We start from the raw sequence: 15,363 nt of genomic DNA, 5'->3' as shown, positions 1-15,363 counted from the left end.
CTCTTTAAAAAAGGTAGGGACTAATAATTTTTCGTTTAGTTTTAAGTTAAAAATAATGACCCTTAAAGTGGGTCGCACCTAACATGCCAAAATGTATATGCTAAAATATAGTGTTTATGAAAATTAGGCATGCTAAACATTCAACAAATAAATAAGGGTAATACTTAAATTTTAACTACAAAGAGAAATCTTTAAAACAACGAAATGAGCAATGAAAACTTTTGCAAGCTCAAGAAGCCTCCTCCTTTGCACAATGGATTTGTCTAGAGAGAGAGGGGGGGATTTTGGAATAATGGTGATACTTCTCAATGGATTGAGATGCAAACGGGCACGATAACACTACTATGAAGGTGGATAATTTTGTAAAGGGGAAATAGTTCAATTTATAGGAAAATAGAGGTGGAAATAGATGAGTAAGATGCAAGATTTGAAATTCCTTAAAAGTAGCCAAGATGAAATAAAAGGGAAGTGCATTGATAGTGCTTTCTAAAATGCATATCCTTGTGACAAGTTTCACAAGGAGAGAGCTTGAGAGGGGATTATGTTTTTGGAGGGAATGTGACTATTTGGGGGGATGTGAAGGGGATAAAGGTGTAAGAGATGGATAGAGTGTGAAAGAGAGGTGTAAGAGTATTTAAAGGGGACTTAAACACATTTGGGTTGGGGAGTGGGAGGATGTGACAAGAGTTGACTTAAGTTTTTGTTAGGATTTCTTAATCCTCGTGTTTAAAATTGTGCAAATGATTAGTGTTTGATTAGGATTGGATTAGGGGGAGATTAGGATGCAAGTGGAATCTTTGAGAGAATGCAAGTGGGTCACTTAATTAACTTGGTTTAATTAGTTAATTAAGTGGACCTATTATGGGTGACTTGGTTGGGTTAAGTACGAACCTAGGGGTTTGGAAAGGGTTAGGATTAACTAAAGGGTATTTATTTAATTGATAGGGGTTTTGGGGAAGTAAATTAAATGAGTTTTGTGCATTTTTTTAAATTTAATAAAGGAAATGAGATTTAATTAATAATTAGAGTATGGGTTGTCATATTGATTTATTAATTGGACTATAGTTAATTAATTGGAGGGGATAACATAAATTATTTAAATGTTAAGATATTTAATCAATAATACCTTATAAAAGAACTAAATGGGATCGCTTAATTGTGTAATCAAATTTAGTTGTCTAGAACTAGCACCACAAAAATTTCAAGCTTTGGATTTCAATTTTCGATATCCACTCCAAAATATTATTTATGGACAAATTTTCAAAAAGATACATCATTTCCTTGAAACAACTTTAATTTTCTCTCACTTGCATTCCATTGCCATGTCATATCTTAAAGTATTACTAGTGAAAATCACATTCGTTGCTCAACTTAGCAATATTCAATGCATAGCATTCTTGTACTATAACTAGTTTCTCTCTCTATATGCTCTTATACAATTATCCAATTTTAATCCGATTTTTTATTTATAGAGTATGGTCTTTAGTAGTGATAAACAAAGAAAATATATTTTGTATATGTTATATTCTTTTGTCCTACATTATTCTCCTTCCACAATGACATCACTGTCATACAATTGATCTTCAAGGCAAATAATAATGCAAACAATGCCTCTCCTAATGTTTTCTTGCATGGCCATTACAAAAAAAATTATACATAACCTAATGTAATATTATTTATAAAAATCCACTTACAAAATACTATCTTATTCAAATTTGCCTTTATTGTTGACAAATTATGAGAGTCATTCTTTCTTTTAAAGGTCTACTCTATGACAACAACAAAAATATGTGGATGGTCATATCCTTGAATTATATTTTTTTCCATTTAATTTGTGTCTTGCTACACAAATCTACAATAATCATATAAAGCTCAATTGCAAAGGGATTGGCCTTTTTAAACACAGGTGCACTCACAAAAGTTGTTGCAACACACAAACATTATAAAATATTCTAGCTTACCCTCAACAAACAATTTCAAGTATATAAAAAATAAGTTGATTATGTTTACTCTTGTAAATACTTTATGGTTCCTTAAATAGTTTTTATAACATGCAAACTAAAATATTATAATTTTTTTTAATAACTTTCAAATTAGCATAGGTAATTAATCTCATAAGAATTTACTCTCAGAAGGTCATACCTCACAAATCACTAACACTTTCCTCTAAAACAAGCCATTCTACCATTAGTCTTTGGTAACATTGAACTTTGTTGTTGTATCTAGGGGTTGTTTGTTGCTTTATTTTCTTCTTTCGAAGGTCATGACCTATTTTAAACAAGTTATGGGTTTGGGGGGCCCACTTGATTTTTACCAAACCCTAGAAAATTTCCTTTAACTCCCTTACTCAACCACTCAAAGTATGTTTAGTATGGGTTCACCTTCCTAAGGTCTCACTCCATTTCTAGGAGATGTCTTGTTTTGAAATTGTTGGAAACTCCCTTAGATTTTTACTATAGGTGGGTGATGCTACAATTGCTTTGGACCATTAGTATTTCACCTACGTCTTGATTGATATGGGCATCTCCTAATTTCTCCTAAGGGATGTGGTGTTCATAGTTGGGAAAGACCATGGAACCAAGCTCTCGACTATTAAGGTATTCCCTTATGTTGTCATTGTTGTTTCTCTACTAGACATATAGCTACTATCTACTCTCTTATGTGATTTAAAGGCACTATTACTTGGTGGAACGATGCAAGTGATGTGAACATTTGACATTTTAGGTTATTGATTCTCTATCTAATTCCTCCTTTGAAGGTTCACAGGTTGCTAACTATGTTGAAAGTTTTGTTGAAGACCTTGTTGCCCCTATTGCTAATTGGGTATTGATCTCAAATTTTGCTACAATATTGGTTGATGTCCCTATTTCTACTGGCACTACTACTCTGCTTGGTCATGAGGAGCTTGTTTCTCCTAATGCTTATTGCATTTTACCATGTTTTTATTAACACTTCTCAAATTCTTCAGCACTCTAGCTACAATTTTGACTAGTTCCCTAGAAGACCCTCCTTTGTGGGGAAGCCTAAGTAGCACTACCCAGACAATTGCTTGATGGCATAGGAAGAATTGCTCTTCAAACTCACACTCTACTTCTTGTGTGGTGTGAGTTTGGCCCTTCCTTTTAGGACTTTTATCTTTTAATTGCTTTGTGTGATGACAACTTTTGTTGCTCTGACCTTGTGATTTTTAATGGCATGTAACAAGCCTTGTCATTATAAGGGTCAGCCCCCTTGCTAGGCTTCTTGTTATTTAGCAAAAATGAAATTGCTCTAGATTTTAGTGGGTTCACCAATAAATAAGGTCTTAGTTAATTATGATCAATTACTGATAGTAATATTGAATTGTGACATAATTTTATCATTCACTTTGAGAAGTTCTCCAAAATTACTCAAAGCGTAATGTTGTGATGTGAACTTTAACAATTACCACAATGCCTTCAATTATCACACCTCACACAACATAGCGCCATCAAATAACCCAAACATCAAAATGTATTGTATTTTCTATGGAGACAAGTATGAAATATTTATTGGTCTTTTGTATCATTATTCATTAAACTCGCCATTGAATGCTACACATCACATAATTTAGACACACACTTTGAAATTAATAGTTTCCACACTCTACCTGTGAATCATACCTCCACCTATCTCTATCACATGTGCACTAAGAGTTCCTATTATAAAATGTAATAAACATTGAAAAAACTATTTCAAGAAAATATCAACAAATGTTCATAATGTTTTTCACTTGCTAACATATATTTTCTTTAAATACCTATATGGATTTTCTTATATGTTGCTTCCATGTATCACTCACCATCTATAAATCAATCATCTCCGCAACACAGGCACACTGTCATAATGCAATAAAAGTCGACAATGCGTCCATTCACAACTTATCGCAGCTTGAACAAAAAATCCAAGGTGAATTCTCATGATTTTCAATATAATTAAATTTCACTCTCTACATGCACTTTATCTTCAATATATTCAACTCTAATAGCATTTTTTAAATGTTTAATATTTCTCCAATTTGCTATGAATGCTACCATAATCAAAACTACACAATCAACATCAAAATTTGTCAATCTAGACATCTCAAGGCAACTATACCAGCCAAATGTGGATTCTATAGTTTTATTTTTTTTGTTTATCTGCAAATAAATGTTGTGTAGATTAAAGAAAGCATTCATACTTAAATTGATTTTCTGAAGTGCACACAACAAAACGTGTTTACCTACTTACCTTCTTTCCACTAATATCATTACACAACATTTATTTGCAGATAACAAAAAAGATAAAACTGTAGAATCCACATTTGGCTGGTATAGTTGCCTTGAGATGTCAAGATTGACAAATTTTGATGTTGATTGCGTAGTTTTGATTATGGTAGCATTCGTAGCAAATTGGAGAAATATTAAACATTTAAAAAATGCTATTAGAGTTAAATATATTGAAGATAAAGTGCATGTAGAGAGTGGAATTTAACTTATATTGAAAATCGTGAGAATTCACCTTGAATTTTTTGTTCAAACTGCGATAAGTTGTGAATGGACGCATTATCGACTTTTGTTGCATTATGATAGTGTGCCTGTGTTGCCGATTTCACATTATAAGACCATGTCCAATCCCTAAGTTGAAAAGAAGAATACACTCACATATCTTACTTCAATGAAAAGAAAAATACAACACTCACAACACCAGTTGCCTTGATTTACTAAAACAATAAATCTCTATGCTATTGATTTCAACCATTAATAATTAATGTTCATTGACTCATCAATTAAACATAGACATGTTAATTAATGTCGTTCAATATCTCTTAAATTTTTTAACTATATCAATACTCAGATCTTGTGTAATGATTGTATTCCTTATAATCTTCCATTAAAATATTCACAATTATTTTTAACATATCAATAAAAAAATTATTATTCAATACATTAATTTAAAATGCTATATACAATACTCGCACTGGTATTAAATATTGTTTTTCTATAATTCATTTGAATTGTAATAATAATATTGAACAGTTTTTACTTAGCTATTACAACAGTGAAAAAAATATCTGAAATTGCCAAACAAACAAATCTTTGCACATGTTACGAGCAACACCTGATTATTTCTCTTTCATTACATAACATCTAATTAACATCTCCAAATACATTTCATAACAACTTCAATGGAGAACTTCCACATTCAGATGCAATGCCATTGCCTTCATTTCTACAATCTTCTATTTTGTATATTGTATTACATAACATCTCATTCATATCACTAAATAGCTCTGATTGCATCTATCTCATATTGTTAAACAGCTCTCATAACATTAAATAAAAATTATACATTTTATTCTTTCCAACATATCATACCATTCTTGCTTACTGGCAAGTTCACTACAGCCATCTAGAGAAATCGTGGCCGCTTTTCCTTTTCCTTCTAAGTAAACGCAATGTTATTGTATGGAGTATAGACAACCACCAGAATTACAACAAATATTACAAGTTCTTCACATCAGGTGCAGGCAAGATACCCCATTTCTTTCGCACAACTTCCAAATCCTCATCAAAATGTTTCTCATAATATATTGATATAATATTTGTGCAATCCATCCCAGCTCTAATTGCCCATGGAAAATAATGCTTAAAGAAAATTTCCCTTCGTTTTCCCTTCAACCTGATTGAACCACCAACAATGGAAAGAAGGCACATTGGCAGATGCATTTGCTGGAATTCTACAACTTTAAGAGCTGATTCTCCTAACATATTTGTGGGTAGATTAAACAGCACATGCCAAAAGTCATGAATTTCCCTTGCTCGTGTTGCGATGTATGCAAGCTCTTCGGTGTCCATAAAACGAACAGGAGGACGATCATCAGGTGAAAAGTTTCGGGTACCCATGAATTTTGCGTAAGCTGCACCAAACGTGTTTTCTGGCAGATCCCATGCATGACCAACAGCTGAAGATATCACTCGTGGCCGTTCTGCAAGAATTAACTGCACCCAAAAAAAAAAACAACCAGAATTAGTGAAGTCTCAACCTTGGCATCTGTCAATTAGGCATTATGGTCAACAATGGGTACGTTTTAGATATTTTATTGGTCAGTGGTGGAGAATATGAATCTGTAGAGAAGCACTAGCTGATGAATATTATACGTAATACAAACCAAGTTACCCTTCAGGAGAACAGAGAAACAGAAAAAAAGAAAAAAAAAAGGCAAGCACGTGAAGAGTAGGAATTTTCAGTATTGAGATTCATGCGTATAATATAAAAGGTTGCTTGCACTAGTCAATTTTTCAGCCATCATTAATTAAATTATCTTTTTCCTTAAGACACCTTAGTCAATGGCACGATTCATTTTTCCCTGATTCTGATTACTGAATTTTCTTCTATGCTAGGTCCCTTAAAAAATCAAGACCATAAAACGTTAAAATATGTGAGCAAGACTAGGAAATAGAGTTTGTATGAGTAGTTTAATAGGCTCATCAATCACTTAAAGTTGGTGCCATTCAGATGAAGTGGTGTGAAAGAGTCATCATTGTACCATACCCAGGCCATAAGTTTGATTGTCAAACATTTAGGAAAAAAATGTGCAAACATTCATTCCTGAATATGTTAGCAAAATAAATGTTTTTCTTTGGGTGGCCTCCAATTTCGTTTTAAATGGAACTTTGTGCAAAAGAGCCATTGCTGGTCAGTAGCGAAAAGCACAAGCCACTAAGTTGCAGTCCCAAATGTCCATATCCTTTTTCATGGGCAAGAATTTTGTAATCTTGTTGACATTCTTATACTTCTTCAGCTCTCATTTTGTCAGATCTATATCAAGTAACATTATGTAAGGTTACAATTCCTACAAGAACAATATTGCATATTCATCACAACTATAATAGAAGAAGCAATTTGACCAAGTTCTAGTAGATTGAGAAAACAAAAAGAATAAACTCAGCATTCTACCAATTTTTCGACTCTTCGGACCATGCCAAACTCTGGACCATTTATTTTTCCCATTCAAGATACTCTCCTCTACGCAGAGAGAGGAAATGAGATGCTTGGTATATCAAACATATGTCAAACAATTATTTGTGTCACTATATTAGTATTCAACAAACATACAGCCATTATAGGTCTAGCCCCAAAGCATATGTTCATTTAAGATGTTGACTAGAAAGTATTAAAAAAGGCTACATTTGTGACATGTACAATAAAACATGAGGGAGCATTCAGCAGCATATTAGTTCATTTAACAGCTTTCTTTAATAACAAACAAATCAAGTTTAAATAGCATCATTTTTGCAAGGAGCTTCGAAGGCATTTCAATAATTTATACTGATGCAATCAGCAGAAATGCCTGTTTTACATGCATGCCCAACAACTTGAAATCCATGCGATTAGCAAAAACAAAAGAAAATGGTGTTATTTTCATGTCCATTATTAATATAAATATTTCAGCACATCTATTTACCTAATTTAAAGTTTCTAAATAAGTTAAATAAGAAATCTCCAGACTTGTTAAAGTATGAGATCTATATATATATATATATACTGACATATATCATATATTTATGTAGACTAGAAAAACTGTTTATCATCCATATACCAGATCATAGTTGTGAACCAAGTATATTGGAAAATCTGATCGTGCAGATTATTATGAGTGTTTCAGTAACTGCAGATAATAGTCAATCAGATTAAATTTGATTAATATCCCATGATTGGCAATCACAAATTTATATATTATTTTAGTTAAGGATAGTGTCTTAATTAATCCTGATTATGACCGAGTTTCACTCTTGCAATAAACCATTGCATTTTGGGAGACATGTCCTGGATGGACGTGTCTCCAACTTGTGGAGACATTTCCATTCAAGGACATATCCGTTAGAAATAATATATAATCAAAAATTGATCTGCCTAATAAACATCAAAATCAATAAATGTTTATCTAGTGCAGATCGGGCATTATCAAAATTATGACTTAAAATTATCCAGTATTTGTAAATATTGAACTTGCATTTCTTCTTTTTAACATGGTATCAGAGCAAAACCTGGGAGGAATAAGCAGGCACATGAAAAAAGAAGAAACGTCAGAGTCTATGTACTTTCATGTGTGCTACAAACATTTACTGTATCCCCCTCTGTGACCATGGTTCAGATTAATTCTACTGCTATCAATGCATATAATGATAATTAATGTAATCTCCAGAAAGTTGCAGAGAATGAACGTGCACCTGTGAAAGAATAGAATAAATTGATGCTTAGATGTCTCCCACCATAAGTTGATGCTTTCAGAATGCTAGTTTTGTGGTGTAAGGAAAATTATTGCTCTCTGTCATCAAAGGCATCATCAAACTTATGTATATGCTGGTACGTGGTCTCTATGGAACGTTGTTCAATGACCCAAATAGCAATTCCTTTCACCTTAAATCGGAAGAGAGTCTGCTCCCAATATCAGACGCAAAGCTTCAGCATCTGCTGCTGGATTCGTCCTTATGACTGATCTTCCAGCCATCTCAGACATTTATGCTATAGAGTATTTGCTTCCTGTGGGAGATATGCCCGCATCTGTTCCACTGTGAAATAAAATAGCAGGATATTATTTTACAGATGCTTGCCAATGCTGAGAAGAATACCCAGTCCAACTCAAATTTCTGTTGGAATCTCTGGATAGGCAGCAACTTGCACCAGAGTGAATTGTTTCTTGCCTTACCATTGACTATATGACACGAAACCCTCAAATATAAACATCCAATGTCAAAGGCTCAGGCTGTAGGGTTGTATGATGTATCCAATCACTGTCGGGAGTCTGTGCTACGGGTATTTAATGAGAATTATTGTTACGGGATCCAATGGTGCATCATATGCCAACCAAAAGAGACAATCGAACATGTCCATTAACTGCAGTGATCACAAGATGTATCAAAAGTGATAGCACAACTGCTGTCAAGATTACTGGCCGGTCGGCTTGAATTAGAAATAGAAGGGAATAAATAACGAAAATTACATACAATTCATTGGTTTGAAAGGCAGAATGAATTATGATAGAGGACTGAAAGCAAGTTTACAGTCAAAGCATCAAAACTTGGAGAAGACGATAGAATATACCTGTCATCTCATGATGCATATCATTATTTTATATAATAATATTGCTTCAAGAATATTTTCTAAAGTTGTAAATAAGACAGTTATCCATAATCACTACAGAAATAATAATCATTTAACAAGGTGTGATTAAAGATTATGGAAAAGCATTCAGTGCATGATGCGATTACCAGTCCCAAAGCATATATGATAATGCACAGCAGATATTTAGAGCAGCGAACCAAGTATTTTGGTAAAGGCTATAAAACACAACAGATGGAGTATACAAAGGATGTAATTTCAAATTTCAAACAGTGGTGAAGTGATTTCATCAAGCATGAATAAAAGGCCAAATGCATAGATTGTATGAGACTATTAACAGGGTGATTAGTTTTTAACACCAGTAAGTTTAAGAGTGATGTAAGAAGGGCAAAATAATCCCATAATAATGTAACTATCTTTGATAGAGGATTAGGTCGCAATAATATTAATTGGAGGGATAGGACTTCTTAAAGAGAGATAAGAAACTATAAGACAAACATGTCTTTGGTGCCCAAGACCGGGGAAGCATTTTCCCTCATGCAAAATTACATCAGGTTGAAATCCCTCACTCAAAAGGAAGGAGTTGTCTTCCAGAACGTTAAGAGTGGCAGCAACAGTACAGTTCTCTTGGATTTTTTGAAACAGTACTTGCAGATAAAAGTCTGATGTAGAGAAAGCTACAATTTTGGCAATTTTTGGTTCAAGATCACAGTGCATTGATATTTGGCATAAAACAATTTATAATTGGAAATTGAATTGATGAAATAGACTCAAGTCTGAAACTATTATCCATATTTTATAACAAAGTTGACGCTTCGTTTGAGATGAATTGATGCTTGAATCCTCTATCAGGAGGATGTCCTAGTGGAATATATCTAAACACTGCTCCATTTTGTCTAACAAAGACTGTACATCAACATGGTAGGCTAGTTTCTTTTCTGTAATAGTATTATTAGAAACAAAACAGTGGGCTGTCCACTCAATGTCATCATGATGGTAAAAAAGTCTCCATTCTTTTGGCAGAGACTAATCTAGGTCCTCCATCTTCCATGGCTTTCAACACTGTTTTCTTACCTTCCACCATGAACTCCAGCTGCCTTTGTTTGAAGTCTTGAACATGACTGCCTAAGGATTCAAGCCAATGGAAATCCACATCCACATTACTGAGACTAAGAACCTCCTATCAAGGTATAGTCTCCCATTTGAATTTTAAGTTTAGGTAAGACTCCAGAGCAACTCAATGGAAAACCATTCGCCACAATCACATTAAATTCAGGGAAATAAGCCACACCCGGACTGCTGATGGGCTGGCCAAGAGGGGCCATGAGCTCAGTTCATAGAGCACTCCAGCAGCAAATGGAAGGTCCGGTTCAAGTCCTGGATGGACCAAATAAGCAGCAGTTCTAGCAAGTAATATGACAGCCAGGCTAGGAACCCCAAGCACCTGCAGTGTGGCTTAAGGGAGAGTGTTAGAAATAAGTCACACCTGGCCCAAAGATGGGCTGGCCAAGAGGGGCCAGTAGCTCAGCTGGTAGAACACTCCAACAGCAAAAAAAAGGTCCTAGGTTCTAGTTCTAGTTGGTTTGAATGATCAGCAGCTCTAACAAGGTCCTAGTTCTTTTGATTGATTTATGAAGTTGTGAGCAAGATAACGAGTTAGTGTCACTGATAGGGTTGAAGGGCAAAACTCTGTTGAGGACTTTAAATCGGAGATAGAGTTTTACATTAAAAAATCAGAATTTACAATATATATATCAGTGCTGTGACTTAATTTATATACAGTTTGCACATGATTGAACATGCGTGCGTGTATACAGTTTGCACATGATTGAACATGTGTGTGTGTGTGTGTGTGTGTAATTTACATTCAAGCATGCTTATATACATATCTATTAATTCAATTATAATATACTATAAGCTTCAATCCGAATGAAGCTATATTCTTAACATACTCAATCTGGGGGTTTAGGGGTAAGGCTGCTCACAAAGTCCAGGGGCAAAAAGGAAAGTTCAAGGCAGGGAACCCCCATTGACAAACCCAAAATAAAACCTTTGAAATATTATAAACATTCAAGGAGTATGCCATTTTTCTTAATTCATTGCTTTACTCCATTGCCTTCTTCTCAATCTCTTGTCTTCTTCTCACTATTATTCTCTTCTCACAATTGTTGTCTTCTTAAGAATATGGAAAATAGCAAACTATGTCTTTTTTTAACTATTAGTATGTCTTTTGATTTTTTAGGTTTAAGGTTTAGCTTAAAGGGGTTATGGTTGATGTAAAGAGGTGCAAGGGTCCTTGTGGGTTCCCTCTCCCTTTTTTTGTAGGCATTGGAAAACATTTCCAAAAAAATTGATGATCAAGCACAGCTGAAATACATTCTGATCCATCCCCACTTACCTAAAATATCCCTAAAAGGAAATGGGTCTAAAAATATAAGGGATACATCTCTAGGGTACATAGGTTTAGGGACAAAAAATGAAAAAAAAGAAGGAATATAGACAAATAATTGAACAAATCAATGTTAATTCACTGTTGGGAAACATGTCAAACTAAAATATTGGAAATCCAATTCATCCATTGCTTATGGCATTTAATCACAAATAATCACAGTATTGCAAATTACTGTATTCATACAAATAATGTCAGATTTGTTATTAATTATAGAACTTTTGATCATTTCTTATGGGTCATGTTTCTGTTAATACGTATGGATCAGCTTTCATCTGACTGACATAATATTTATGAAATGAAAGTGCATGCCTGGATAAGTGATAGAAGAGGACAGAGAATCATGTAAAAACAATAACAATGAAAAAATCCTCGGCTAAACTAAACTGAAGCAAGCAAAAGCATAAAACATCCAAACAGAAGCAGAAGCAGGCATGTTCCCAGTGGAGAACTCCGCAATTATTCACTTGTTAAGCTATTTAAAAAAAGTGGGAAAGATGGATATACATCGCTGGCCTAAGGTGGTCGTTGACGAGGAGCTAGACCTTACTATGTCAAAGAATTGGACCCCACATGCGTACGTGGCGATAAAGAATACTAAGGAACCAATATCAAAGGAGAGGCTAAACTTTTAATCACTCAATTGAGGTCCAGATCACAACATTTGAGATGGAAGGTCCCTAAAGAAGGGCAGGAGGAAAGAATCTGTAGGCTTTGCACCGAGGGGGTGGTGGCAACAGAATGGCATTATGTCAGAGATTGTACCACATATAAGGATAATACAAAGACACCGATCGATCTAGCCATGAGCAGGTTGAAGAGAGCTCCAACAGGCCTTGGAGGACCAAACCTGCCCCCAAAGGGAGCTGACGTAATTCTCCCATAGGGGTCTTGTAACCTTGCCTGAACTTACATGAAGGCAAGGGCTCACCACCCTATAGAATGGTATGGGTGAACAGTATAAAAGAACTTTTTGAGCGACTAAGACTTCACAAGGTGGCCATCTTGTTAACGCAAATCCACAACAAAAGGGACAGCCTGGAGAAATCTCAGCAAACTGATTAATGGGTTTTCTTTTGGTCCCTTAGACCATTGGTCTCATGGACATCATTAAAAATCTTTCATTTCGTTCATTTCAACAATCTAAGAATTGGCTATAGGAACATAAAAGAAAAAATTTGCTATGGAACAAAATGAACCCAATCAAGCAACTGCTATAAACCAACAAAAAAAACAATTGCCACGCTAAAGAAGGAAAAAACTTACTCTTCCCTCTTGACTCCTCTTCATCTGATCAAGAAGATGGTGAAATGCTGCTTTGCCAGTTGTCTCACCAAGAGCAGCAATAAGATCTGCTCTAGCTGGATTCATGAGGGCCCCAAGAGCTGATCCTACCGCCACTGCTGCCAATTGCCACCCCTTTAATGGAACACGAGCTCGTCCAAAACTATCCATTATACCCTTTATACCTTCTCAAATAAATGATTGAATCTTTAATCCCTCGCTCCACTAGATAAGAAGACTCAAATATATCATCATTACACAGCTTCTGCATGCAAAACATCAAGAGTTGCCATGAGAGACTGTTATTCCCTCTGTTAATACTTGACCATTATCCCTTTAGATCATGATGAACACGAATCATAAAACCAATTAATAAAGAAGCACAATATGAAATGATATGACCAAAGAAATAACACAGGTTATATTATCAGTTAACCCACGCAAACCCATGCAAAATGTCAGGAGGTTTCTCTATGAAAGTGACAACTGATCAAAAAATGAGCAAACAATTTGCAGAACCTAAAAAAAAATTAATTAAGAGAAACCATTACTTGCAGTTACAAAGATCTAAGACTCATACAAACAAATAGATATGCATAACCATGGATGGAGGGTATGCACAATGAATATTTGCTTACATTTAATGAAAGAGATAAGCCTCGGGATATAGGAAACTAATAGCTAATTATTGGAATGAAGTATATCCACAATCGAGGTGGGATGCCTGAGGTGAAAGTTTGAAAAGTGGAAAAATGGCACTAAGTAAAATGTTATTACACTGACTGATGATAGTGCTGAGTTGACCATTTCTGGCCAAGACAACGATAATGATTACCAGTTTTCCTCATCTTTTTCTCTTTTCGTGTAGTAACCCCTGCCTGGTTATAACTTATTAACTCTAATTTTCTTTACAATTCCCACGTTTGACATTTTGTCAAACACTACGCGGGCAACCTCGGATACCACAGTAAGGCTCTGTCAAGTCTACATCCATAGAGGCCGGATACCCCTGATGATTTATTTTGCCCCTAGAATAAAACTGACTTAAACTGCATTCAGAAAACCCAAATGCCGAACAAATCTCTGGAAAGCGTAGGAAACATACCAAGAAATATCCACCAAAGTCGCCATTTGCGAGAGCTCGGCGAATAAGTTCAACACGCTCTACCCCTTACAATTTATAATTTGAAACAGCTGCCGAAAATAATGTTAAATATGGAGGAAAATAATTTACGATTTGAACGATTCCGGCAGACGGAATTGCAGCGATCGAGCTAGGAAAGGGCTCTAAATCAAAGATTTGATCAAACACAACAGAATTCTTGCACCGCCAAGCTGAACGCTCAACATTTTTCCTCTGAAAAACTGTGACTAGGTTTAGTCTAGAACACGACGAGAGTTCGAATCTCGTCCCCAAAAAATCAAATCTTAAACACACATTTTCAACATAAGTGAAGCAGGTTATAACAAAAAAGGTAAATGCTGCTCAGGGTTTTCACGACATCACACAAACGGATGAAACTAAAATCGTTGGACATTGAAAATTATGAGTGAAATAAAACACAGAAGAACCAGAACCGAAATAGTTTAAGCAAAATATATGATTGTTACAGACCTCATGGGCGAAGCTGCAGCTGAAGAAGCCCAGTTGAGTGGTTGCGTATCAGACGTGTTGGGAGCAACATGAAGAGTTTATATGATTAGTGAAGGATTGATAAATTAATTACATAGAGGCAACGGCCCTTTGCCCTCACTTTCAAAATGCAATCCTGTGATTTGTTGTTTTAGTGGGAAACAAAATAAATCCGCTCTTCCTCCCTCTTCCCAGGATGCTCATTTGTATGCCAACTATTTTTCTGCTATAAAACTGAGTTACAGAGCATCAGCAGCAGCAGCATCATCAAGTGGAATCAAGGGAGCTTCCTCATTATTCCAGAACCCTCAGCCGGACACACGAGTTCATTCAATCTTGGAGGGACAAATGGTAATTTGCCCACAAACACTTTGAGCTTATCACAAACCAGCGGAGGCAACTACATCTATGTGAATGCCAAACAATATAAAAGAATAATTAGGCGGAGAAAGATACGAAAGTTTAAAAATGCAAAAAAAGGGAAGTTAGCAACTTTACTTCCGAAACCGATTCCACAAACCCCAGACAGCACAAGGGAGGGAGAACAAAGTCTGAGGCCGACTGAAATCTCTAAAACTATTGAGCAGTTTGATAATAGCAGAGATATTAACGGTAAAGGGAAGCCAAATAATTCTCAGGTGATAGACATGGTGGAGGATGGGCTACCGAATAATTACAGCCCCACAAGGACACCTATGACGTGGTATCCAGACATTTTTGCGAATGATTTAGTAGCTATGAAGGAAAGGGTGTGGGCACTTGAGGAGAGGAACCAAATAGAAAGTATCACAATGAAAAGAGTTACTGAAGATAACTGGAAGCTAGCAGCGGAGGTCAAGTCACTTAGAGAACAAATTCAAAAATTGCAATTTAG

General features: G+C 35.2%; 1 protein-coding gene across 1 annotated transcript; it reads right to left on the bottom strand.

Annotated features, from left to right (window-relative positions):
• Positions 1-5,105: 5,105 nt before the first annotated feature.
• On the bottom strand, positions 5,106-14,882 carry LOC149537904 (coenzyme Q biosynthesis Coq4 family protein / ubiquinone biosynthesis Coq4 family protein). The gene is made up of 3 exons (XM_089799316.1): positions 14,472-14,882; positions 12,839-13,121; positions 5,106-5,999 (listed from the first exon to the last, which is right to left on the bottom strand). The coding sequence occupies exons 2-3, from the start codon at positions 13,025-13,027 to the stop codon at positions 5,502-5,504; spliced, it is 687 nt and encodes a 228-aa protein (XP_089655442.1). The 5' UTR covers positions 13,028-13,121; positions 14,472-14,882; the 3' UTR covers positions 5,106-5,501.
• Between the last annotated feature and the right edge of the window lie 481 nt (positions 14,883-15,363).

Source organism: Cupressus sempervirens, chromosome 9, assembly GCF_028749045.1.
Source record: "Cupressus sempervirens isolate cs-2001-9-10 chromosome 9, ASM2874904v1, whole genome shotgun sequence".
In the NCBI taxonomy this organism is placed as follows: domain Eukaryota; kingdom Viridiplantae; phylum Streptophyta; class Pinopsida; order Cupressales; family Cupressaceae; genus Cupressus; species Cupressus sempervirens.
The sequence above is the reverse complement of the archived record's forward strand: the minus strand, read 5'-3'. Positions and strand labels throughout refer to the sequence as shown.